This window comes from Mchenga conophoros, linkage group LG17 (genome assembly GCF_057382185.1).
Source record: "Mchenga conophoros isolate Kocher_MC1m ecotype Shallow Benthic linkage group LG17, M_conophoros_male_GT1.1, whole genome shotgun sequence".
NCBI classification, from domain to species: Eukaryota; Metazoa; Chordata; class Actinopteri; order Cichliformes; family Cichlidae; genus Mchenga; species Mchenga conophoros.
Genome location: NC_140542.1, coordinates 33,072,967 through 33,100,947, shown reverse-complemented (window position 1 = coordinate 33,100,947; position 27,981 = coordinate 33,072,967). Strand labels below are relative to the sequence as shown.

At 42.5% G+C, this 27,981-nt stretch overlaps 1 protein-coding gene across 4 annotated transcripts; it reads right to left on the bottom strand.

The window, feature by feature from the left end:
• Positions 1-490: 490 nt before the first annotated feature.
• prickle1b (prickle homolog 1b) lies at positions 491-27,760 on the bottom strand. 4 transcript variants are annotated; one of them, XM_085251419.1, is made up of 10 exons: positions 27,556-27,760; positions 13,730-13,952; positions 13,008-13,181; positions 8,453-8,650; positions 7,669-7,782; positions 6,063-6,200; positions 3,791-3,994; positions 3,517-3,703; positions 2,440-3,420; positions 491-2,355 (listed from the first exon to the last, which is right to left on the bottom strand). In XM_085251419.1, the coding sequence occupies exons 3-10, from the start codon at positions 13,041-13,043 to the stop codon at positions 1,388-1,390; spliced, it is 2,826 nt and encodes a 941-aa protein (XP_085107545.1). In that variant the 5' UTR covers positions 13,044-13,181; positions 13,730-13,952; positions 27,556-27,760; the 3' UTR covers positions 491-1,387. The 4 variants fall into 4 exon arrangements, with proteins under 4 accessions (XP_085107545.1, XP_085107548.1, XP_085107547.1 ...); XM_085251422.1 differs by lacking the exon at positions 13,008-13,181; XM_085251421.1 differs by lacking the exons at positions 13,008-13,181; positions 13,730-13,952.
• Between the last annotated feature and the right edge of the window lie 221 nt (positions 27,761-27,981).

Here is a 27,981-nt window from a genome sequence, read left to right as displayed (position 1 = left end):
CTCTCTAGTAGATTGCAGCAGTTGCCCACAGTTTGTTCAGAAAATGCCAACTTGTCTGTAAATGTTTGCCAATTGTTCTGAGCTGTAGTAAAATTTGGAGAAAGTGCAACACAATCCAGAAACGGGGAACGTTTGCCTTCAAAGTAAAAAGTTATGCCTTTCCCTGCAACCATTGAATTTCAAAAGTGAAAAAAAATGTTTACTTTGAAAGCAAAAGTTCTCCACTTCTGGTTTGTGTCATACTTTTCAGTTTCAAATAGTTTGCGAGTGTTTGCACACAAGTTGGGATCTTCCATGTAATCTACTGGAAACCATGGCAATCTGCAAGCAACCAAAGCATTCAAGGTTTTTCGTGCAGCGTTGTATAGCTATTGATGACCAAGAGCTATAATGCAATGTCAAAATGCATGGTCCAGAAACACATGAGCCAGCCTTTTAAGTAGTCTGTGGTTGCAAAAACAATTTCCAAACTCAATAACAGAACAGTCAGTTTTGAGGCTTTGAAGAAAAATATTTATTACAAGCGTTTTTACATCACAAAGCATTTTTGCTGATTATTTCAGAGCAATGGTAGTGAACAGCTGGGCTGAATATGGAAAATACTGGTGGGTCTGCCAGTCATTTTAGAAATTGTACACCAATAGTGGAATATATGTGGCACTGTTATTGAATAGCATGGCACGTAACTGAAGAAAGTGGCACTGTCTTAGTCGTTTCTCATAACATATTAAGAGTTCTTTTCACTATTAAAACATTTTTTTAATCATAGACTTCAAGCAAAACAACCATTTTAAACATGGATATAAAAATAGCAGTATTAAAATCTTAACTTAGTATGTACATTTTAATTTTGTATTATGTTTTAAATAATTATTTGGTTAGTTTCTATGTTCTACGTTATTAACCTTTGTGCCACTTTAATACAGAAAAGATACTGCTGCAAAAATTAAATGAACATAAAACATTTTAAAAAGTAAAACTGAATAGCAAAAGCTGAAATTAAAGTTTAACTTCTCCACCGCCAGCTGTACATAATCTGAAGCAAAATGTGTTCAACTTTATCAGTCCGTGCATTATCTTAGTGCTGAAAATCAGTAAGACCCAGTACTGAGGCCACCTTTGAACACACACACACACACACACACACACACAAAAACTATATGTTGCACATCTTTTTTGTGGTCCTAAGAGTTGAAATTAAAGACGTCTTGTTTCAGTCGATATAGGCCTGAAATACGATATGCATTTTGAATTTGGCCATACACTACATGTTAGTGCTGCCATTCTAATCTCAGATTTGATCTGTGTAAACCACCATACATACTGAAAATCTTGACCGCATTGTTTGGCATTGTGCAGATTCTCAAGTAAATACACTCTGGTGTTTTTAAGAAATTATACAGTTTTTGGACCGTTGACTCTTCTGCCGACCAGTCTGTGGGCCATGGCTCTGGGAAGAAAGGGCCGTGACCCTTGTTGGGTAGTCCTCTGCATAGTAGCGCACAGTAGATCGGGGCTGAGGGATTGGCTGACCTAGAAAATAGCCCTCCTCCTCAGAGTCCGATGATGAGGAAGAGCAAGTAGAGCATGAGTCATCCTCATCTCTGTAGAGCCCCATGAAGTGCTCAACCCGTGGGTCATTATGCATCGAGCTCCCAAGCATATAGTCAGATCGAGTTTGGGGATAAGCAACTGGCAACCTTTGTGAAGGATGTTGCAGGAGCATAGGACCATATGGCGGATTTACAAGACCTTGCTGTTGGGGCTCATACGGCCTCTGCGCCTTCTCCAAAGGCACCATGTGAAGGGCATTGTCTGACCGAGTCTTGCGGCTCCTATGGTGCCTGCCTGACCGGTGGTGGTGCTGCCTGTTGCGCCCTATGTGGCTTGTCGGGCGGATTCTTTCTCTGCCCATCTCATCTGGACAGTATGCCCTTCTGTGTGGCTTCTCACTCATGGGGTGCTTTCTGATATTGACCTCATATCCATCATTATATCCATTATCCACAGTGTCTTCTGAGAACTTGACCATCTGAGGGGGCCGGGATTGGGACTTGCTTCTCCTCAGAGCTGGAGCATGAACAAAGGTGGCAGGAAGGTCTTCCGAATGTGGAGACAATGAGTGAATGCCACCTTGTGTGTCTCCCCTCAATGTCAGTGCTATTTCTTCCTCGTCATCTTCATTTCCCTTGTCCAGTTTTAGATTGAGGGAATTGGCACTGTGATGAAGATGAGAGGAATTAAACGTTCCCATGTTGCTCATCTTTTCACAGTTCTCTGCCACCAAGGGATTCTGCATGGGATGAAGGGTATAGACTGAAGGTCTGTCCCTCCCATCTCCATCCACTGATGCACCTAAGGAGGATGAACAAGGAAGGTCAATTTTGAGCTTTTTTTTAATAAAACAAAACAATTAAATTCATATAAACATCTCCTTACCAGTGATATTTGAAAGAGCCAGGGAATCCATGGAGTCTCCAACACTCTTTTCAACATTCCTCAGCTCATCAGCAATACACTCCAAAGAGTCTTCATACCACTGTCTGCTGTCTGCCCAGAAGGCCTGTCTTGCCCCAGACTGGTCCTGATCTTGGTCCAACTCCAATTCTTGGATCTTTCTGGCACTGGCAGGACCTGGGTGGCTCCCATAGGCTGAATCTCCCAGCCCGTCCTGCGATTGGGCCCAATACATTTCAGGCAGGTTCTTCTTGCTCATCAGTCCAGGGCTAAGGCTGTTGGCTCGGGATTGACTGGAAGAATGACTCTGGGTGGGACTGGCAGGAGTGGGAGAAGCAATCCCCATAGATGTAGTATCGGGCTTTAGCCAGGGATCAGACATACTTATTAGCCTGTTTGTGTCACCAGAAAGACTAGGAGATTTTTGGGATGGTTGCTGAAGTTGGTGTACCATCCCACGGTCACCAAACTTGAGTAGAAGCTGAGTCATATAGTCTTCGTGCTGGGCCCACTCTTCTGGATCCTCCTCTCCCCCTGCATCCGGCTCCTCCCGCTCTCGCCAGAACCTCTCCTCATCCAGGCCGAAATGAGCAAGCTTACGCCCTACAATATCAATGTCACCATCGGCGTCTGCTTCACCCTCAAGCTTGTGCTTAAACGAGGGGACGGTGGCAGGAGGATTGAAAAGCTGTGACTGCCTCCATTGTTCAGCTGGCCTGCTGCTCTTCCCCATACGAACACTGCGCCGGGATTCACGTGAACGAGCAGACTGGAATGCAGAATCAGATGAGTCTGAGGCATGAATGTCTTCCCCCTGGCTGCAGGCCTTTGAGCAATAGATGTGACCTTGCTTGGGCAGGAATGGGCAACCCAGCAAGGATGTCTTACACTGGGCACAACAGAAGCACTGGTCAGTGGCATGCCAGTGTACACCTTCATAGGTCATCTGGGCATGGTCAACACCTATATGATATGATTAAAAAAAATTAAGTACACAAAAGAATACATCAGTGGGACCTTGTTTTTAGTATAGGGGAATGAAGTGAAAATATAACTTACCAATGTTTTCACCACAGGATTCACAGTACTCTGCGTACAATGACTCAAAGCACCCACAGCAGTAGGGCCTTCCATCCTTCATGATGTACCGCTGGCCTCCTAGCATTGTCCCACACTCAAAACAGGCAAAGTGCTTCATGTGCCAATGACGACCCTCTGCTTCAGTGCACTCATCTGCAAAGATGATCTAACGGGAAAAGCATATTCTAATGTTAATTATGAGGAATCCTTTTAAAACATTAACAGTACCCAGTATACCATTACTGCCATTTACCTCATCACAGGAAGAACATCGCGGTTTTAGAAGCTCGGCGTGGTGTCTGCCGCAGAGGATCTTGCCACTATGGTAGAAATAGATCAGATCCACCAAGAGTTCTTGACATGTGGCACACACGAAGCACGCCGGGTGCCAGCAGGGGTTCGGTCCTGCTCTGGATGCAAAAATTGCCATCTCGCCTCCCTTGATGTCTCCACAGCACTGATAAACACAACAGATAACCCATGAGATTCCAAAGGCGGGAGGGAATACTGAGAGTTCATTGAGAACATAGCTCTGCTTAGGTGATAAATACCCTACCTTGAGAATAAATGTGTGGGGGTAAATAAAGAAACAATTGCATAGAGGAATGACATTTTACAGTACGTGTAAGATACAGTTGATACCCACGACCCGTGCAGGGCAAACAAAGAAGAGATAAATGAGATGAGATAGATATTCAAAATATATCATATATCTGCTGACGTTCCATTTGCAGTGATGCTAAGACAAAGAAGGCCAAACAACAGGTTGTCATAGTGCAAATGCCAAAGGAGTGTATTTAAAAACGCATCAATGACTCCTATTTAATGATAATCCTCAATGAAAGGTAATCTTTTCATGGCAACACAGCTTGCTATTAAAAAAAGATTGCACATGTAAATCTTCCCGAGTTACAACACTTTGCAAGTAGGTAAATGTGTTCATTTAAAAAAAGAAAACACGAATCTAGCCCTGCTTTACCAACGGAAGATTAGAGGACAAGCTCAAACTTATTTGGCTTTCTCTGGATTTCAATCAGCGGCTGTTTACTCTGCAATGAAACCCTCAATTATTCATTAGACATAACTGAGGAAGTGGGCAGCGTTTTTGTCCTGTAATCTTAAAACAGAAAGCACTCGACCTTGGTTCTAAGTGGAAGACTCATATGACTCCGCAGAGATGGTCCGAGCATGTCTGAATGTAGAGTCTTTATATAACTAGGCAGAGTTATGAGACACCCATAGGCAGCATGGGATTGCGTGCCCAGCTGTTAACCATTATTATACAAGGGTGAACAGAAAGGGGCCTTGGATATGGGGGTGTTGCCTGTTGCTGTAAGTCAGGCACCAGGAAACTAGAGCCTGACAAAGTGTGTGTCCAATTGTCTTCATGATATATTTTTGAATCGCATGTGCAGTAGAAGCATGGCTGTCTGAGTTAGAGGGTGATAACAGCTTGCAGAGGCTGAGTGAATACACATGCATTTCCGATGTGCCTAACCACATGCGCGTGGTCGCTGGTCATCATGTTAGTCCGTTCAGTGTCTGTGACCTTGCATCCCCATGTTAGCAACTGTTTTCAGATGGTGACAGACTTCATCTGCCTGTCTGGGGGAATACACATGGCCGCATTTCATCTGTTCTTCTTGGATACCCGACAGAGGATGTGGCTCACTTGCTTGAATTTGGCGGAAGCCACACAATACTAATATTTACATCTGCTGCACTGAAGGGAAGTTTTTCAGAAACATGATCAAGGATGGTTTGACTGACACTAAATGTTATGCATCGCTAAATGAGCGGTATAAAATAAGAGATTGGGCTTTAGGATTGTTGCCATTTTTGTTGTTTGCTCCTTGTGACTTCAGCCGGAAAATGGAACCAAGGTGGCTCTTTTCCCAAAAGTCCAACTTTCCAAAAAATATTTACAAATAATCATGAAAAAAAAAATTGGCCTGTCCACATAAAGGCAAAAAAAAAAAAAAAAAAAAAAAGCCATCTCCACATCGCCATAAAGTCTTACAACCAGCTGCATATACTGTAAACAAACAGTAAATTTGGAATTATATACCACATAGTGTGACTGCTTTGGAAAAAACTGGATTTGAAGACTATAGTAAGAATGACTTATTAACCTTTGGATTCTTGTTGCAGTCTGTCACGCTGGGATATAGTGGGGCAGGAGGAAATTGGCTGATTTCCTCATGAAAAACTAGCTTGTCTACTTGGTTTAAACACGATCCTCCCAATTTCCTTGTTTCCTCTCTCGCCCTACCTAACAAGGAAGTTTATGTCGATGATTAAAGCCGCTACACTAGCCAATCAGGTTGTTCTTTGGGTTGCCAGGCATTTGGATTGGATAGAGGATGTTAGTAGCACATGATATAAATAACTTAAGACCCACCAGTTGGTTTCCCTGTAAATTATTACCACGTGGCTATGTGAGTGTTAAGTGATGCTAGGTCTTTTAGTGCACTTACAGCATGTGGGTATATGTGTGGTTATGAGTTTTCATGTGTAGCACCTACATTTTCACAGCGGGTGTGTTGCAGAGCTCGGGGTAGAACTTTGGGTGTTCCTCTCCCCAGGGCCTCTCTCTTCCTCTGAGTGCTAAACATGTGGAGCTCCCTCTTTTCTTCCTCTGTTAGAGAGTGGCAGTAACGCACCTGTTGATAAAAGAAAAAAAAAAAAAAAAGAGAGAGAGAAACAAAAAGATCAATTTAGATGAGGAAGATGAGAAACGGCATCTTGAGACCTCCAGCAATTACTGCGGATGTTTTGGCTTTCATCTTTTCATGCAACTTTGGGGGAAATTATCACAGCGAGTCCATATGTGGCTGGAAAAGGGTTTAATTAATGTCAATCCTCCTCAAGGTTGCGTTGAAAGGATGACATGAGCAATACACAAACCCTTCCTCCGTGTTTAGAGCGGGTGATGAAGGTTCAGATAAAAAGGACCAGGGCTGTCCTAACAACCAGCTCGGTTGTTCTCTAAACAACAGTAAACGATGTGTGAGCTCATACGCGCACACACACACACACACAGATGCACACGCTCACTGCCTTCCATGCGCACAAAGCGCTTATCCCTTCTAACCACAGTTACGCAAGGAATCCTCGGGCAGTTTGCTTCCACAACCACCAGGTCTGCCAACAAACATCATCAAACCGCTCAGTCAAACATTGTTTGTGTGTACCTATTGTGTGCATAGAGACCACCTATGTCAGTGGACCCCTTCCCTCCCCCATGCTGGTGATAACACTCGACCATATCGCCTAATGTAAAGTCTATTAACACAGATGTGAAAGGGGTGCTGGTTTACACACCATAAAGCCATGTAGAAGAGGCTGGCTTGTGCTTTACTGTCACATTAGGGCTTTTTTGGTTTTGTTTTTTTTGTTTTTTTTAAACCAGGGTTGAGGGAATGTAGCCCTTGTTTCAGCTTTATTATAAAAAGAACAGCAAGATTGTGTGAGATTTACTCAACTGCTGGATTTGGTTTATGAAAACACCTGAAAATAGAAAAAAAATGCTGCAAACAGAAGTGTTTTTGGGGAGACAATAATGTGATTAAACTGCTGCGGAAGTGAGAAGCTAACAGTAAACGGCTAATAGCATACATGTGTCTATAGTATTAGATAAATCCTCTGCTTCTTTTAAGCTTGTTTCAGAGTAATCCTTGAGATGTTTTGGTTTCTGTCACTTCCGCAACTGTTCCGTCACCTTATCGTCTCTCCAAAGACACTTCCCTCATGGCTTTTTTTCAACTTCTGTTGCATGTTTTTTTCCATTCCCTTTATGTTTTATTAAACTTTTTTTCCAACAGCTGTTGTATTTTGTGGACTTTTGCACCATTTGTGTATTTGCTGGTGTTTTCCTAAGTTGCACTCCTGACCTCTCAGGATCACCTTTAGAATTGTGTGTAAAAAAACAAAACAAAAAAACAAAAAATCAGCTGTAACACATTCAAAAACCTTCTTAGACTGAACTAAGTTATAACAAAATGCCAGAAAAAGCCAACTTTTTTAAAGCAATAGTCACACATGAATGTTAGTTTCATCGTATCTTGGCTGAGCTCCGTATTTCCTCTTCAGTTCTCATATGTTCTGTCTCTTTTCTATAAAGATCTCTACCTCGTTGTCATGCGGCGGCAGCTGGTATAGGAGCTGTCTGATTCTGTGTTTCTCTCCTGGGCTGTTGACGTATGGCACCTTGTCTTCTGGCAGGCAGGCGAAATACATCTGGACCTGGAGATGGAGACATGTTAAATGGAGTTTTTCCTCTTTCTTCTATTCAGGTGAAGGATATCAGTGGAGAATGACTGCACACACAGCAACGCTCCTTTTTTTTGTGACACTCCCAGCCAAACATGTCAACCCCTCTGCAGTCACAGGCGCCCGACTGTTAAATCTCTCCACATAAAAGGGAGACGGCAAAGGGACTGTAAATGTTAATGTTTGCCTTGGTTAATTTCCCCTGACAGGAGCAATGGAAACACGAACAAACTTTTGTTTGTTGGTGAGCAGTGCCATGAAGAAAATATAGGAAAATATGCGAGACCACAGCAATTTCTAACTGAAATGCGATGAATGCGTTCACCGTATTTACACTACTAGATGCAAAAAATCTTTTTAAAAATCCACAGCTAGATGTTGAGTTGAGCATGCAGCACTACTAATCTGTTATTAGGGCATAGGGAATGCACTGTGCACATAACCTTGTTTGAACTAAACTAAAAGCCTGCTATCAACTTGCAGGTTTTCACAAAAAAAAATAAAAAAATCCTTTGTCAGCTAAAATTTGGACGTTTGTACCCATTCAAAAGACAACACTGGGAGACATAGCAGTGAGAAAAAAAAAGCAAGTGTGTGTTTTTCATAATGGTCAAATTAAGTAATTTGGGAATTAAGGTCCTACCTGTTCAGGCCTGAGTCCTGGTGGCACCCACGCATACTCTTCCAACGCACATCCGGAGTCATCATCTGAGGTGGAGCTCCTCTGGAAGCCCACGGATATCTTCCCCATCTTCCCCCCAGTGCGAGTTTCCATCTCGGGGCCTCGGGGTAAAGGACGCTCCCCTCTCTCACCGCGCTCCAGGTTCATCACACACGGGTGCTGCAAGCAAACAAAGAAGGATTAGGAGTCATAAAGAACAGACCCAGCCTTTCATTCATATATGCTTTTTAGCCCTCCTCTGTTTGCTTCATATACTTTCTCTAATTACACACAAAGTTCTGGCTTTTACCTTCTTGGCACCAGTTGGCTGGGATACTGCTGATCTGGGATTTTTTTTTGCACTTACTGTAAAGTCCTCCGAATTTCTTAAAAGCCTCAAATCCGCCAATTAGTTTTAATCTCTGTTTCTTCTCCTTTCTCAACAAGATAATTGCTCTTATCCCAGCGCTGTTTTTAGAGCAAACAGAGAAGAAAGGACAAGTTCTCCGTGGCATCTCACAGAATCCTTCCACGATTCAAACCTCTTGAGTCATGCTCAAAAATAGCTAATATGTTATTTTCCATCCATTAGTGTACTTTATCAGGCTTCCTTTGTTTATTCCATTACAGGACCATGCTGGAAGAGTGAAAATTGTCCATCTTCAAAGGATACTCGAGACAAACTCTGATGAAAGATTTATAATGGAAAAATCATACCAGGCTCCCCCCCCCCTATGGTAAGCATGCAGGACACAGTTTGCAATAAGCAGTTTTAAAAAGTCATTTCTTTTTAAGTGGAGATTAGGGATGGGTGCCATGTCCGGTGCCATGATAGCACCGGTTCTGACATAAACGGTAGTAACCAGACCGAAAAGCAGCGCACATTTCGGTGCTTTATTTCGGTGCTTTTTTTCCTGAGCTGTGATACACTTTAGATTCTAGCCAATCATTTTACGTTTCCGAGGATAGTAGGCGGGGCCAGGTACGTACGTTCTTTTAGAGCAGAGCTACAGATTAAAAATGACCAAGGCAAAGCGGTCAAAAGTCTGGCTGTACTTCACAGCAAAATATGCAAACTCAGCAGCCTGCAACAAGTGCTTTAAGCTGATACTGTGATACTGTCAAAGGAGGTAACACCTCAAATCTGATGAAACACCTGGCGATGCATAGCGTTTTTTTTTAAAAGCCCAGAAATGCGCCGTATGATAGCTTGCTGCGAGACCTCACACCAAGCGCATCTACTGCGGGTGTGGTGCCTGTTATCAGACCCGGAGTTAGCAACATCCCCAAAAACCCGAAGAGCAGAGTCCTGGCCCCTAGCCCTGCCAGTGTAGCAGAAATGATGAGGATGATGATGGCAGCAGCAGCCGTTCTTCTCTGCGTGAGTAGCTTAATGTTGTTCGTGTGTAATTTACGTTGAATAGGCTAACCACGTTATTACATTAATGCATGTAAGGTGAACTAGCAAACATCATCATAGCTACATGCGGCTGTCTTCTTGTTTGATGGCAGATACTCCCTTCACCCTGGCCAAAAAGGCTAAAATGACCAAAGAAAAAGTGGAAAACAGTTAAACATGAGAGGTTTAGGACAAAGTTTGTGTTTTTTCCATTGTTTAAGCACTGCTTCCAGCCAAGAGTGATACCATATATGCCCCATAGCTGCAGAAAAGGCTAACATTGTTATCTTTTTACAAAAAACAGCTGAACATGAGAGGTTTTTGGACCAATTTTGTGTTCTCCATTCTTTAAGCACCGGTTTGAGCACTGTTTGAGCACCGGCACCATTTCAAAAGTACCGATTTGGCACCGGTATCAGATAAAACCTAAACGATACCCATCCCTAGTGGAGATGTATACACCATGATACATTTACTTGACTTGTGCCCATTGCAACATCAACAAAAGGTAGATGCCAGAGAGAGATGGAAAGAAAGCACTTTATAAACTATGTCATTCTTATGACATAGTTTATAAATGAAGTGGTTGTGATACGATCACCTGTAAGTTCACAAATCAAGCACTGAAGCGGATCGGATGTCAAGTTAGGCGAAGAACAGATACAGAGATTACAGAACTTGATTAACTGGGTTGACGTGTGTTGTGCATAATAAACCATTTCAGGATCACTTTACTGTCAGTAAAAAGAGGCTTGGTTTAATCCAAGCTAGTAATACTCTGACATAACAAGACGCAGCTGAAATTTCCATCTGTTAGCCACGAGGCATCTGTTGGTCTTATCCTCGATGCTAGCGAGGCTTGAAGCCTATCAAGCAGCTGTAAGGATGCCCACGTGCGGTGATCACTGCATGGAGTTTATAGTGATGTTCAAAATAATTCAAAAATAACAATGAATGATTTAGTGGTGTGGAGAACTGCATGCGCCCACTCGACTGCGGTGTGACTCCGCTGTCAGCCGCCTTTCAAGCAGCTTTTGTTGTTTCTCTGTACAAGCTGATAACAGTCGTACATGACTGGAGGTCAATCCATCTTGTTGTGTGTCTCCCACCTTTATTGACCTGATAGCAACTTTGGTCTCGAAGGTGTCGAAAACAATTTTTCTGGCCCTGCCCTCTTTGACATGCAAATCCAGACCAGAATAGGGCTTGTTTGGGGTAAAGCAGTCAGAAATCTTACACCGGCCCACCTCGCTGGATTGATCGTTCACAAAAGAGCAGCACCATTGGGGACATTATAGTCTCAATAGCTGCCATTGACCAAAATATTGAGTGTTAACTATGCCTGTAGAACTTGCAAACTTACTCAGACAAAGATTTGTGTATTGTGATACCCAGTCACTTGTGGACTGGGCAAAAATGATTAGAGTGGGAGGTAGTGGTTAAGGACTGTTAGGAACTGTTGAACTGTGTCAAAGAAACAAGCAAAGACAGAAAAAAAAAACGCAACCACAAGAATGAGTTTCCCCTTCAAAAGGTTAACTATCAGCCGCAACTGAACTCACAATGCAAAGTGGAAAGCCTGGGGAGTGAGGTGAGCAGGCTGGCAGGGTTTCCTCCACCACAATCCAACCCCCCTAAGAAGACAGGTATTAACATACCCATAATTAGCATACAGTTGAATAAAGCCTAGGGCTTCAAAACTTGAAATTTACAGATTACAAATGGTGTTTAAGGTCTAAACCACAGCTCTTATCTCAGGACAAAGGGTTTTTTGAGTGTCGCTTTGTTCCTCAGTGACTAATCTATCAGGTTTTATGGTAGAATAGATAATGTTATCACTCAGAAGCTTTTCTTTACTTGTTCTGCTTTATCTCGTCTAACCTAGTTAAGACCAGTAAGTAGATGTAGATGAGTAATTCTTATTATAAAGATTATTTAATGCCACTAAATTAGCAATAATATAGTTGTTTCTGAATTGGTTTGAAGGCCTGAGGGCTAAAACTTAAAACCTTAAATATCACTGTCTGTGTAGGGGTTTTTTTTTTAATACACCTTTGTATGAAGCAGCAGGTACCCATTATTTTTATAATAGGATTAGCACTGTCGGACATCCCTATCATGTAAGTAAAATAAAGCAGGAAATGCCTTTTTTTTTTTAAAGACACTAAAACCAGAAAACGGGTGAAACACTGAGGTGCTCGTATTACAGTCAGTTAGACATTAGCTGATCAGTTTGAGGGTGGCTTGCTTATGGTTTAGCAGCTCTAACACTTTCCGTCTGCCCCGCGGCTCTCCTGCTTCTCATCCCACTAACAGGAGAAAAAGGTGACTGCGGATTCCTGAGCCAACATACACAGCAACTCACATTTCACCATGTCACCTCTTGGCAATAACACAATGACTGCCTTTGTGGAAAACAAAAACAAAAAAAAATGTCCACCTATTCGCCTGAATCCAGCAGCAGGGTCACAACGAAGACGTCACAGGAGGAGGTTAAACAGGCTAAAAAAAAAAAAAAAAAAAAGAAGACGTTTAAAGAATCACATCATTGGGGATGTGTAAACAGGGGCCAGATGTAGCCAGCTAACTTAACCATGTGTGACTCTCCCACTTATCTGACCGTTTTCTGGGGGTACTCCGTCATCGAGTGAGTTAAATGTTCTTTTCAAATGAAGTAAAAGGAAGAGTTCCCAACAACAGTTAAAGCTTAGTTACCTGCAGTTCATATAATGGTCTATAAGTATTAGAATAAAAATAAATAAACAAAAAAGAAGGTTTTTTTCTGAGTGCTGTAAGATTTGATTTAGGAAAACAATTAGATTGTGGAGTTCAAAGGCTGAGGTCACTGCTCTTTGACTGCTAAAGAGTGTTATTTTAAAGCCAAATGGGTGTCAGGGGGTGCAGAGGAGATTAACACAGTCGGGAGTAAGACCACCTGCACAGCCTCTCAAAAAACTGTACACACCGCCTCAAGATGCTAAAATAAGATGTTTTTAAAATACAAGGCATACATACACACACAGGTTCCTCCTAAGTGTGCGTAATGGCTGGACCTGTGGAAGAATTTTCCACCAGCAGAGGTTCAAACGTGTTTGCAAGTTTCAGTAAGTTTCGCCTACTCATCCACTTTTCTCTTACCTCCAGGAACAGCATCTCCTTTTCCACCCTTTGCATAAAGCCCTCATTCACTTCCACAATCCCCTGGTCGCGCAGCTCTGGCTACATGTCTGCTGCATCAAGCCCAGTGGATCCACATTCTAATCAGATCCAGATCCCACTCAGTCAGGAAGTGTCCCACGCCAAAGTCTCAACCTTTGAAAGTCAACATCAGCTATGATGAGAGCCTAAGAGGAGGATAGCTCTCACTCTGGAGCAGGATAACAACTCAGTTAGGAATCCAAATTTTTTAAGGTCCAGTGAGCGATGAGTGAGGCCAGGGAGGGCGACGTCTCTATCTGTAGTGTCTCTGATCCCACTGTGAGAGTGTGCTCTTGGGGCAGCCAAGCCTTGTCAGCCCCTCCCTCAGTCCCCCTGCCTGCCACTACACTTCAATCACTCACACAACACACACACACACAACCTTCAGAGTCAACACCCCCTTCCCCTGACACCAAGCTCTCCACCCAGCACCCCCCTCCCCTAGACTAGCTGAAGGATTCCTGAGAGCCAGATGACATGTTCACTCTCCTCTCTCACACTTTCTTTGTCTCTATCAGTCTGTCCTGTCTTTCCAAAACATCTTGTACTGCAAGCCACACAACTGTTCATGTCGACCCTGCCACTTTCAACTTTCAGAGTAACTTCAACTTCAAAAGCGATTTCTATTTTTTTTAAAATATATAGCGTTTTGAAATACTCACATATGTTTATGATGAACTCCCTTCCTCTTCACTTTCCAGTTAGGGATTAAAATTCTATTTATAATGCGAGTGGCTGCTCTCTTTCACCGTGGTTCCTGGGGTCATCCACTTTGATGAATCTCATGCCATTTGCTCTAATAATGTTGCATTAATTTGTCCTCATCTGCTGATTAGATCATGTGGTGGGTAATTGGTTCTAGGTCCAGCTGCTCCACTATCTCATCTAAAAAAAAAAAAAAAAAAAAAAACAACTTACGCTCAAAAAGGAGGAAATTAAGAGTACTTTAAAGGTTTGATTGTAAATGCTACTTGATGAAAATGAGGCATCACTGATAAAAGAAATCTGAGATAAATTATGGTACATTTAAACAGCTAATTTAAACTCATGATGACATATTTTGGCCACTAGGGGCAGCAATGACAAACTGTAAATCCAACTAATGTACAATACTAATCCTGGAGAACTATTAAATAGGGTAGAACAAGACTTCAAAGACTATATAGTTTATAATAGGTGAGTAAGTATCTTGGTTAGACGTCTAGTATCCAACATCATTCATTTTACCATCATCCATCCATCATTTATTTAATCACATTACTAAGGTTATCTGTAAAAGTGTGCCATCTGTTGTAAATGTCCAGTCAACATATCATGAAATTATGGGGATGGTTGTAAGTCACTTTTGTAGCCTTTTATTCGTTAATATTAATGGAGAGCACCCTGAATTGATTTTAGCACATTTATAGCCATTGCAACACACTAGCTCCTTTCTTTTTTCAGCCATTCTGTTGACTGTTGTGCTGCCGTGCTCAAGATCATTGCCTTGCTACATGAGCCAACTTGGGCCGAGCTTTAACTGTTTGACAGAGATTTAACTCTAGAACACTTTGATATACAGAGTTCATGGTCCAATCGCTGCAAAACAAGCCCAAATCATCACCCCTCCACCACCCTGCCTCAAAACTGGTATGAAGTTTTTAAGCTGATATGATGTGAATGGGTTTCTCCAAACATGGTGCTGTGCATTAAAGTCAAGCATCTCTTTGGTCTTGTCTGTTTAAAGGACATCGTTCTAGAAGTCTCCTGGCTTTTTCAGATGCAGCTTTCCCAAACCAAGCCATGCTGCCATGGTCTTTTTAGAATAAAGCGTCATTCTCCTGACAGCCCTTTCAAGCAATCCATACCTCTTCTGTGTTCTTCTAATTGTACTGACTTGAACTTTAACAACTGAGGCCTGTGGAGCCTGAGATGGAATCGTGGGGTTTTTTTAATCAGTTTCTCTGGCCACTACATGGTCTGAACTTGAGGTGAGCTTGCTGGGATGTCCACTCCTGGGAAGACTGTGGCACACCTGAATATTCAAGACCAACAAACTGGCAAAACCTTTGCTCGAAATCCTTCCATCTACAGAAGCTCCTAAAAACCAAAATAATAAAGTTAAAAAGATGCTTTAAAAGGTTTTTAAACCTGACTTGACTTCCTGAGTTCCTCGCTATAAATGATCCACTTTCACATACAAGGATTCATGTGACCCACTGTTTATATAAAAATATTGATAATAGCAACTTTGGGTCTTTGTTTGCCAACATATCGACACCTGACACACTCTGTGTTTGGAGGTGTTCAGTCATTTAAAAGCAGCTTGTCCATTAGACAGCTCCTTGGGTCTTGTTTGTGTTTCACCAGTTAAATGTTGACCTTGCTTCCCCTCAAGTCTCAACTCATCCATCTCAGGAAATTCTCACGCAGAGGATCTGTCGGGTTCAGCCCATCTCGGACATTACCAAGAAAAAGGGGTCCCCTCCATCCTCATCTCTCACTCCACAATGATGTTATTGTCAAATGATACTTCACTTTAAGAAACTCCCAACAATCTGGCAGAACCAGGTGTAAAGAGCTCAGATCTACAATGACACCCGAAGGTGACGCTTGCATTAGTAGACATCAAATGTGAAAAGTTACACTTATTCTTCCATGGTGGAAAAAAATAACGCATGAAGCCAACGAAGAAGAATAATCTGTATGCAAACAGAATTCGCTGAGATGAGCCTAGGGAAGTTTGATGTGATTATTTGGACAAGCTCGCCATCATCCGTCATTGTGAAAGGCTGAAAAGCAGCAATGGCTTCATTTAAAGAGTCAAAAATGAATAATGAGTTTACTCAATTGTCCAGCAGACAAAGATGCCTTTCTCCTCTGGCGACCCCGAAAAAGTTGCTTGTGGAGAGGGCAAAAGAGCTGTTTGTCACATGTCGGATTACCTGTTACAAATGAGAAATGACTCAGTTAGCTAATTAGCTTAGGAAAGTGCGATAGAGAATAGGGATCTCTGTGTGCTTAGAGATGGGACTGTCTATGTGCGTTGCCAGCACGGCCTTCTTTCCTGGCATACCAACAGATATTTGAAATTGAGAGAAGAGACAGCGGAGCCTGGCAGTCCAGTTAGAGGGTAAACCTTTCAGAAAAGCTCTTGAGTTTTCCAGGAGTCTTGGCACTGCACTGCAAAAGCCACTTTGTGTTTAACCCTCAGAGAGATGTGCATTAAGTTTCCTAAGATATTTATCTGGATATGCATTTCAAAAGCTTGGCAAATCTTATTCCAGGTAGACAGGTAGAGAAGGGAACCTATTTTTGTGATAGACAGCAACTTAATTCAGATAATGAAACCAGCCAATGAGCGGGTGAGGAATGCTCCTGGCTGAATGGAGGACAGATGAGTGGCTTTATACCAGACAATAGGCAAATATCTGCCTTTCAGACGGGGCCTGGGCTTGTGGCCAGAGACCTATGGTTCTTAAGAAAACATAAAAGGACAGTTGACCTTACTGTCTCCTCTGCCTCTTCCTAGAGAGAAACGAGGGTCTGACAGAGCAGAAAGACTCCTTTTTAATTCAGATTTATTAATCTTACAGGTGTTGGTTTGCTTATCTGTTGTAAATTTAAAGAAACACGATGATAGAGACATTAAAAGTTGCTTTATTCTTCTTGGCCTTTTAATCTTAACAGCAAACCTCATACAAACCTGAACTTTATCTCATTAAGATTATCCTGTAGTTTTATTGCTTGACAACATCTTTTTAATGGGTGTAAGTCATTCTGAGGCAAATATTTCATGTTTTAGGTCTCTGCAAAGCGATTAGACATGTGCAGAAATAGATGATGTTTAGGCTTCATTCACATGTCTTAGGCTAATGACTAGCATCTTGCTAATGGAGAGTTTATGCAGCGACATTTGACCCCAGGGTTTAGTGCATGAGCACAGATGCATGAAAATCACACACAGCTGGGATTTTGTTAAAAACAGACCCTTTTTAATGTTGTAAAATGCAAGTACTCAGTGTTATTCTGCATTCAGTTGCTTTTTCAAAAACAGCTAAAAACAGAACTTAATCCCATCTTGTTCAACAACAGGTAAAAACTACTGATTTTAAATGAGAAGTGACTGGAGCACGGGTTCTTGATTCCTTTTTACACAGCCTTGGCTGATATCCAGTAACATTACTGGCTCAAAATATCGGTCTAAATTCAGTAAAGTCCAAAGCAATTTGGACAGAAACCTTTTGATCAGGTCTCAAAGGACTTTGTGAGCAGAGTTTTATTTCCTTGGCATAAGCTTCGGACTGTGGTTCAGACAAGATCTCCTGGCCTTTTCTAAACTTGAAATCCAAGAGTCTAGACTACACATAAGCTGCACACAAATGCACACACACAGCACACTTACTTATGCTTTCTGGCTGCACTTTTTTTTTTTAAATTTCTCTATCTTTTGGAACACAGCTTGACTGGCAATTCAGACTTTTCCTGACCTTTCTTGTAGAGGGAAGGTTTACAAAGCAAACGATGCTCCATTCCAGCAGTGATCTTCTCCATTCTCATTTATAACAGTCATTCACACCTGCAGTCTTGTCAGCTTTGTTTCAACCCCAAGGGGCAACACTTTACCTGATCCCTTAGAATGCTAATACAAGGAGGAAATCGCCCCCTGGTTGCTCAAAACCGAAATCAACAAGGACAGTGGCATGTCTCAACATGCTGCAGGACAGGTTGTCATAAAAGCTCAAGCAGATCATTCCTGATGTTAAAGTAGCGTAAAGTGTAAATACATGATGAAATACACCAGATTGTGCAAACAGTTCTCCAGGATTAAAGAAAACATATGCTTTTAAGCAAGAACTAGTATGTCTTCCAAAGGTTATGGTCTTCAGTGGTAACTTTCAGTGCTAATCTATGTCCGTTGCATTAGCTACTCCCTATTCTGATAAGGAGACGGCTCAGACAGTTTGCTTTTAAATAAGTGGTTTGCACTATGTCAAACTGATGCCTTAAGCAAGGCTAGTGTCTGCTAACCGATTACCTAAAGATCCTGACACAACAAGGAATACTGCAGACCTAGAAACTGACAGCCACAGACAGAAAGAGGTACTTTCGGCTGCTTCCTCATTACCAAGGATTGCCACAGTGGATTGATCTGAATGTTTGATTTGGCACACATTTTTACGCTGTGTGCCCCCCATTTACCCAGGTTTGGGATCAGCACTATAGATCCCACCAGCTAGTGTATAGGAGTACACTAGCTGGTGGGATCCATGAGGCTAGGTTTGTGACAAATGCACCTAGTTATGAAAATCAAAACTTTCTTTAGTTTCTTAGAAACATCTTGTCTTATATTACTGGGAATATAACTCAGTTATCAACATCAACACCCATGGGACAAACCTCTCTTACTTAAATCTGACTTGAAAAATACAGTTTTCACAAGTGTTTAGCTTCAGCCACATGTACCCTTACTCACACTGAGACCTGCATCAATTCACATCCATTACATTTTACTGATTTCTACATTCAGCCCTATTCATGCTGACAGACGCCTCACAGCAGCCTTTCACACCAGGAAATGGGATCTTTAGCCCTCGCTAACAAGGCCCACCAGCCCGACTCGCTGCTGCAAATCAGGTCTGTGGAAGTGTGGAGAAGCTTGGAGGTTTTTGCCACATCAGTGTTAATATTCCTTGACACTCCCCGGTTGAGTGTAATTTAAGTTTAAAGTCATAAAACCCTCTGTTGAGATTTGTTAACCACTCCAGGGTGTTACCTACACACCTCTGGGGCAACAGAGGGGGTAATAAAAGTGCTATAAAATGTAAGGGTTTGTCAGATGTCATTGGAGCTTTGGTAGGCATTGGGTTTGGAAGCTACACTTTTCTTGTCTTAGTCTTACTTTTACCAACTATAATTCAAAATTGGAAATTCTTCAAGTTCTTCAAGATGTTCTGATTTGGAGTATGGGAGTGTTGCTTGATATGTGACTCAAGCACATGTAGTTACCGACAGATTAAACTACTGTAAACTACAACACTGAAAGTTTGACACCGGCTTAAGAAAAGCAGTATACAATGTACACAGTGCTTTTCCTGTAGTTTTTACAGTTGCATTCATCACGTTTCAGATACATTTTAGCTGCCAAATCTAATGAAAATGTCTCAATTTTAGTCCCATTAGGCCGCACAGGTGGGCTTTAGCTGTATAATAACAACCTTTTAAATGTGATGAGTCTGTTTTAAATAAGAGTACTTTTACACTCCATTGCAATGACGAACTAGAACATCAGTGAGAAACACAATGGAAAAATGGGAATACATCTGGAAGCCAAACATGTTGTCATCCTAGTGCTGCATGTGTGCGTGCACGCTGAAGAGAAGAGAGAGAAAAGAGTCTTGTGCCTCCCGTCCAGCTCTAATTTGATATTGTTAAGTGATGTATTCCTTCTTTAATAAAAGCCAGGCTAGAAGATATTTTAACCGAGGCTTTGAGAGGAGTGTGTGTGGGTTGGAATTATTTTTTAAAAAAAAGAAAAAAGAGGCAGATATGCAGATATTTATAACTATAACAGAACAGAGGTGAGTGAGTGACTGCTGGTGAAGATGAAAAATGTCAAGAACCACGTTATCTCGTACTTGTTAACAGGAGAAATGGGCTGCTGATTTGCTTCACTTGAATGGCTAAAAAAGCCGGGCCTTTCTGATTAGACTTCTACAAAATATTGTTAGAGGGAGATAAAAGCTGCTCTTTTGAGGGAAAAAGTCAAAGAAACTGCTTTTAGCCCAGATACTGTACTTAAGGATGACAAACTACCACAGAAAAAGGACCCAACATATCTTGCTCTTGGAAACACAGAAATGAGAGTCCAACCATCCAGCTGCGTTGGCTCGAAGTAGGCTCTTTTATTATTTTTGCTGATCTCCTCTACGTTGACTTAAGTCAGCATTGTTATTGCTGTTACAAAAAGTCCCTCTCTCTTGCTGCAAGTATCCATTTGACTGATTTACAGTGTGTCATGTTTCAGCCAAAGGAAACAGATAAATCAGGGCTTTTAATGAGCTATGCCACTCAAAGTGAGATGCAAGTATTTCCTAATGAAAATAAAATTAAAAATAACAAGGAGGGAGATGTAAATGTAAAAACAGTCACATCTGATGACACATCCTGCAAGACAACCTACGGAGTTGCATCACATTTACTATGGGAAAGCTGTTGGCGTGTGCATGCGTGTGTGTCTGTGTGTGTGTTTGTGCACAAGTCCCCCATCAAGTCAGTATAAGAGATAGATGTGGCCCAGGGTTTGGGGTTGTGTACACAGAGGCTTAATGACAGGACCCTGAAGGGATGGCACATCAGTCAAGCAGAACAGACCAACACACACACACACAAACGCACACACATAAACCGGCTGTGTGTTATAATGCCGGCACCCTCGCTTTCCCATAATTTAGCGGTGGAAACACAAGAGCTGGGAAAGACGGGTCTGACCAAGTTTGCAGCCCCGGGCACTTTGTCACACTCGGCCTGCAGTCTGGCCTGCACGGGCTGGCACAGTTCTCAAAGCTGCTTGTAGTTGGGAGAAGGGTGTGTATGTGAAACCATACAGCAGAGCTTTTAGTTTCACTGCGCATTCCAAAGCCCCGTTTGTGCAGATTTCTACTAGAGATTTTGAAAGGAGACTGATAAAAGAACAGCTGAGCGACGGCAACGCAAACATTCTGACGGCAAGTTTGGGTTGCAGGGGGGTGACAGATATCGAGGCTGTGTGCTATATGAAAGTGGCTTTGAGCTGTGTGTTTCAATAAAGTCGCTATCAGTGGCATGACTGGTCATTTTGTAAGGTTGTTTCTCTCTCCTTCTACTACCCAGCAACTGCAGTTGAATTTGGACAGGCAGACCATGTTGGCATTCCACACTGACCCTCGAGTAGCGGGCCTGAGGTTCATGGGTAAACAGACGCACTGTTTGGTGGGCTTTGGAGCCTGTCTCACCCTCTCCCTGTCTGCTTCTCTCTTTAAACCCCCCCGCCCCTCGTCTTTCTTCTCAGCCGGGCATATCCTCAGTTGGCCTCTCTGTTAATTCAGACCTACCTGACAGTTCTGACTAAAACCTTCTGGGTTTACTATCAGTCCCGCTCAGCAATGGGCTTTGCTCTCTAAACACACAACGAAAACTAATCTGCAACAGATGGGAGACGAACTGGGAAGGAAGTAGCATAAAAGGATATAGAGCATATTTGTACCCCTCTGAACCAAACGATAGGGTTTCAGCGAACTTCCAGGCAAAGCCCGAGGAGGGTTGTAATGATGTGCACAGCGGCGGCTCCCAGGGGCTTAACAGCACGTATTACTTGGGGATATGAGGTGTCCATCCACAACCAGATGTCTGAAAGGCCCCGAGGGTGGAAAGGGTGGGGGGTGGGGGGGGGGGGGGGGGGGGTAGTCCTGGGGGTTTCCTCTACAACACTCCAAAAGATGCATGTAAAGTCTCAAATAATTAAAAACAAATGCAAAACACACAAATGCAACGATACATAGCCGTATGCACACACAAACAGGGCCCCACATGTTGTTTTCCACGGTTGGTTGATTTGAGATAATGAACCCCTCTTTTTCTCCCCCCTCAGTTTACTGTCTGGTTTTGGAGGTCATTCGTGTAAACACAAGAGACATTTATTTACCACCTCATTAATGCAAGTGGTAATTTAACCCCATTTTCACAGGCAGAAAAAAAAAGGAACAGATGGATCTCACAACACAGAAATGCAGACAGATCACTGTTTGGATTTGTTTTGTGAAGAGCACTTGGAAAACCCCCAAAGCTTTCATCAGCTAACCTCTGTGGATGAAAATCTGGTACATTCTCCGTGTCTTGGAGGAGAAATTGTCCCGACAGAAGGATACACCACAGCTTGATTGCTTGCCACAGAACACAAAGGCAGCTAGGGGCTTATTATGTAAGATGGGAAAGTCATTTAAGATTAAGCTGCGTTCCTATGCAACTTTGAATGGTAATGAATGTACATTGGCCTCTTTTTCTCCCCACTTGAGAGCAGCAGAGAGAGGATGCAACACCTCCAGGTCTCCAAAACAAAATCGGAAGGGCTATAATGTTAAACTCCAAATCAGGTGGCCACTAATGATGCCTATGTCCATCTCCATATACAGCTTGCTGTGAACAGAAGTGAAGTGATTGTCAAAAACATTAATTAGAGATGTTTTGAACATTTAATACTGAAAGTTGTGACTCTACAAGTCCTCAAGCAAAAGCAGCATCCACAGCTTTTTGGTAAATTTGGTGATAGTCCTGTAATTTTCCCCACCCTCATTTATATCGCATTTATCACAACAGGCCATTTCCTGAGTCTGGGTGGCATCAGATTGGATGGAGCCATTTCCCCTCTGAATGAATTAGAGGGCTGCTGGTCCTCTGGGATCATGTCAGGCAACATGGAGATGCAGCGACAGATAGGGTATGTCCCCACAGACTTCTGCAGAGACAGGCGACCACCCAATGTAATGATAACTAAATGTTTCATCATATAAATCACAAGAAATTTGCCAGCTCGTGTTTTTCGCAACGCATTAAACCATCTCGTTTGGTACATCTGCTCCTGTTTTGTGAAGCTGGCTGACAGTGATTAATTCGTGGGCCTGAAAGAGTCACAAGAAGATCGTGTGCAACGTGAAAGAGAGGTGAAATGCTAAAGAGAGTGACGCAAGGGAAGAGAGAAAGATGAAAATTCTCTGAAGGCAGGGGAAAGGAGCAGGCTGTCCCTGATTAGGTCTGAGTTGAGACATTCAACTCGGTCTAAGCTTCGGGAACACAATGTCAAACACATGAGACCAATTTGGGGAAAGAGGGGCTGAAGCTGAGCCATGTTTGCTGATGCACGCTCTGAAACAGCAAGCCCAGATTCACAAATAAGAAGATTTCCTGAACTCTGACCTGAAACCATGTAACTGTTATGTTTCTGACATAGCTCTCTCCTTTAAATAACACTCTTTTCTGGCAAATGTTCCTAAATAACGGCTTTGTGTATCCAACACCCAAAACAGAGAGCGGGAGTTGCCAGTTTGGCTTGGATGCACAGCGTGTTAACTCTGTTTCTAAAAAACTAACTTTAATATTATCCATAGGATGATCTCAGTCTCTTTTTTTCTTTTTTTTTGTTACTGAGGCAAAAACATGAAGCCACAAAACATCAAACTGTGAAACATGATCACCAAAATTGGAAGAGGTTTTCCCATCATAACAGCAATGCTACGTGATTGATGTCACAACCAACAAGAGCCCAGAATCTAAGGAAGAGACCTTTTTATGTTTTTCCCAATCAAAAACAAAACTGAAAGCTATCATTTGTGTTCTGCCTCAGGGTGGTCATTTCAATGGGGAATAATTACGTGGTTTTTGCAGCGAAATCTCGTCTTCCTATACGAGACTCTCCTTCTATCTATACTGTTTACCTCTTACTTGGGCTTTAAAGCCTTTCAATTATTATCATCTAATAATCATCACCTTTAATGTCTCGCTAACTGCCGAGGCTGGCGACTGGCAGTGTCTGGGCAGGTGTGTGTGTGTGGCTTTAATCATCATCAAATAGAGCTGTGTGTATAGGTAATTAACTTGGTGCCAAATTGACTCTCACTCACAGGCACGAGTCGGGAACTCTAAACACACCTCAGCTTTGCGTCACTTAGCAAGCGCTGCGGGCAACTTCATTTCAGCTCCGCTGCATGTTTTGACACAGAGTTGAGCTCAGTTCCCTCTCCGAGTCCATTACTCAGCGTCTGATATTCCTCTAAACCCCGAATTACTTTTCCTCTCCACAAGCTGACCATAATACAAGGTTTGTGGAGCCAATGCGGCCTGCAGGGTTTGGTCTGAAACCACTTAACGAGCACAAAGATCACGATTAGTGTTTGTAGATCGAGGATTGCTGTCTCAGCCCCCACATGAACATGAATGACCTGACCGATGCCGGTGCCTGACAGGCATTTCAATCACATGTACTTAAAAAACAAAAAACAAAACAAATAATGGTTAATTTAATAATCTGCTAGTCTCTGGATTAACCTTGAGTATCCAAAACGTCAGGAAAATGCACAGAAAGTCTTATTTCTGTTGCTCTCATAGCTTTGAAACATTCAAGAAAACGTCTGTTCTTCATTGTTCCCTGTGCTGTTGCTCCAGCTCAGTAATTGGACCTTCACTGTTTGGCCCTCTGCACACAACTACAGGGGATAGCTGCTTGGCAAGCATATGTGTGTATACACGTGTGTGTGTTTGTGTGTCTGTGTGTGTCTGTTTTCTGAGGTTTGGAATGACTTACACAACCCCACACTCGATTAATTCCAGTATGACAGAACAAACTTGCCTGTGTGTACGCATGTTGGTCTTAGGCTGAGAGAGGTGCACAGACTGAACAGTGTTGCCTTACTAATAGGTCGCTCAATTTTTTTTTCTGTCTCTCACACTCTTATGAACACACATATACAAACACACACGCCGTTCACATTTGTGCTTATGTTTCTTATTAGGTTCCATTTATTTAATCTTATGCCAATCTTTCCTCCAAGTTAAACACTGGGACACAAGAAGGGTGTAAAGTCTGCGCAACCCCCTCGAAGATGTTAGCCCAGTAGCAAACCATCCTAGTATAAACTATTATGTTTAGAAAAGTATGGATTTCAAATGGGATGCCCTTCTCTAAAAGTTACCTAATGACCATGAAAGAGGTTTTCTTGCAACTTTTTGGACTGAATCTTTTAAGTTCCAAAAAAAAGTGTGAAAAACAGCACATCCTGAGCTCTTTATGCAGCTTTACTGCTGTGATCAGTTGAGGTGTTTAAGCCAGTGGCTCTAAATCCAGAACACCCTTGTCGCTGAGTAGGAAAGGTTTTCCAGGACAGTGTCCAACAATATCAAAACAATCTCCAGGCTGGATTTCCTCTCTGGCACTCAAATCCCACTGAAGAATGAGAATCTGGGTTGCATGTGAGAAGAAAATGAAGAAGTGTAGGACGAAGTTTTCTGTTTCTAATCAAGAGACACCGCTCTGAAAAATGAATCTGTCAAGCTAGAGGCTGTCCACAAACAACAAGCTGCCGAGGCTTTCGTGAAAGCGGAACAAACAAGAAGTCGAGGATTCATTCATAATCTAATCCGCCTCTCCTGCCAAAGCGAGACATGGATTTTTACTCCATGGAGTCATTCTTGTCTTTGAATAAAGCCTAAAAGGTCATCTCCTTTGCATCTGCTTCATAACCTGCCATCTGATTCACATCCTCCTCAGCTAGAAGGCTTCCTTACTCCCCTCATTGTGATATGTTAAAACAAAATGAACCTTTTAGCCCCATTTTTGTTTTGGCAAAAGAATTCCATTAAACCTCCCCATTAAAGGCACAAACTCCTCTAAATGCTGATTTTTTCCTTTCCCCCCCTTGCTCTTTGTTTATCCTCATTGCATAAAAAAACAGAAAAAAAAACCCAACAGCTCTCTGCATCACTAAAAATGATCATCTCTTACTACCTGAGCTACCTGAACTGATAAAGTGAACATCAGATGATAACAGCTGATGTCAGTGCCAGCCCACATCAGCTGATAGCTCAGCTGAAACATATCCAAATGGAAAGTAGGGCACGCTAATGAAGCTGCTTTAATCTACCTGCATACAGCTGTTGCTGCTTCTGCAAGCCGCTTTACAACCCACCTTTTGCGACTTAGCCACATGTTGTCACTGATACTTGAGCTTTTTTTCTTCAGTGAGTGTCTTGCTGCTGCTCTTAAGGACAGAAGATACCACCAATAAAATTACTGCAGCTGGTAATTGTCTTCTGAGGTCTGACATTAGTTTAAATTGTAAAAACACAACTTGTAAAAATGAGGAATAATCTTTTAATGGTTTCTCATGTTTCATACTACGTCTTTGCTGGGCGACAGCCAAAAGTGCAAGTCATGGTTGCAGCAAACTTGTAAAAGATCAAATTAAATGTTGGTACATTTTACAACCATTAAACACAAGTCATGCTCCCTACCTCCAGCTGCATATTCAGAAGATTAGTGAAAAGAGGATTTCAAAAGCTATTCTTTTGAACAAACGCAAGACAAACCACAGTGTTCAGCATCTATATGAAGGAATCAGTGTCATGTCCCGCAGCCCGCTGAAGTCAAGCCAAAACATACCGATCATTTCAGCTACTGCCTGACTCGACTCTCCCATGTGGTCCAAATGGCTGACCAATTAACAGCAGCTTAACTCCTGAGTCCAAACAGCTATCTCTCTTTCTCACACACACACACACACACACACACACACACACACACACACACACACACACACACACACACACACACATAAGCAGAAAAGCGGATGCACACAAGCATACAAAGTAATGGACATGCTGATCCACAAGCACTTAGACCCAGTACCACACACAGACAAGGACACACACACACAGATACGTACTCATTAACAAAGGCTTAGCATAGCAGCGCGTATACCCCCAGCAAAGTGGCGCACAGTGCGCCTGACTGGCCTCCCACAGAGGGGGAATACACCTCAGTCACCTGATCCTCGGTTGCTCTGATCCTGGATCAACTAACTTTGGGGGCAGTTAACAAGAAGGCTTTATGGGCCGGAGAGCATTTCTGGTAGTAATTCAGACTCTTAAATATCCCATTTAAGAGTCTGAATTTAGACTACAGTGTAGATATGTCATTACTCTACTTTACAAGATTTCTCATATGCAAAAACCAGAATTAAACCCACAAGTCTACTGCTCTCACTGCAGCATCTTAGCAATCTCTCTCACCACTAGGTGCCACCACTGGCTTTATTACCTTAACACGTCACTGTAGGACTTACAGTCGCGGTTTTAACTATATTTTATGCACTCTGAGTTAAAAGTCTTAAGCCAAGGGAGAGTAAAAATGTTCATCTTGTAACAAATTGACTCCATTGAAAGGGCTGATTAAAGTCTGATGTGGGGCTGAGTATGAAAGAAATGCCTGACTTTGTCAATTGTTTAGCGCGGTTGGAGTGATGTGGCTTCACTCTGTCGTGTGTGTGGATTTTGGGCTGCGGTGTGTCACAACAGATGTACTTCAGAGGAGATTTGGGAACTTGCAAAGAGAGGGAAAAGGAGCAGTCAGATCGAGAGAGAAAGCGATGGAGCCCACCTGAGTGACAAGAGGCAGCCATACATCTGGAAACCAAAATGAAAACCAGCGCGTCTTTACGCATGCACATTTTCCAAGTTAAAATCCCCCACCCTGGTTCACAGATTCCCCCCCAATTTTTTTTTCTCTTTTGGGGAAAAAATGCCACAGTGCTTCAACGAAGTCGTTTCTTTTTGTTCTCGCCTGTTTGGCCATGAAGTAAACTGAGAGACAGGTAATCTCACTTGGTTCTTGTTGACGCAGAAACCATGACTTCACAGTACTATCGAGAACGCGCATATCACAGTTTACAGAACAAAATGAATTACCGGGTCAAACACTCACCTTTAAAGGAGCAACAACTCGATGCGGGGCAGCCTGAATATTCCTTTTATCAAAATATAATCACGACTGTGGAGGCATTCGTGCTGGCCGCACAAACGCACAACTCCGTCCCGTTCCGCGTCCCGGATCAGCTCAGTGATGATGTTTTCAGTGCATGATCATGAGTACAGAGAGAGATAATCAGAAGCAGTCTCACCAGGACTGAGCGCTGCGCAGCTCTGGCATCAAGTTAAGAGCGTCCAGCAATGACATTAACGCTGCACTGCGCCTATTGGCTGGGCTGCCCACCCCCTATTCCTCTCCCTCCCTCCTCTATACAGAAACGCACACACGCCCCCTCCCTCTGCTAGAAAGTATACTCCAAGCTATGAGTTTATGGGTATGTTTAGGAAATTAAAAAAAGATTACTATTATCTCATACAATTG

Coding starts and splice junctions, on each gene's coding strand:
- prickle1b (XM_085251419.1), bottom strand. CDS start 13,043: ATGCAAAGGGTGGAAAAGGAGATGCTGTTCCTGGAG. Junction 3,704..3,790: donor GATGTTCTTCCTGTGATGAG/GTAAATGGCAGT, acceptor TTTTCCCGTTAG/ATCATCTTTGCAGATGAGTG. Junction 2,356..2,439: donor GGCTCTTTCAAATATCACTG/GTAAGGAGATGT, acceptor CATCCTCCTTAG/GTGCATCAGTGGATGGAGAT.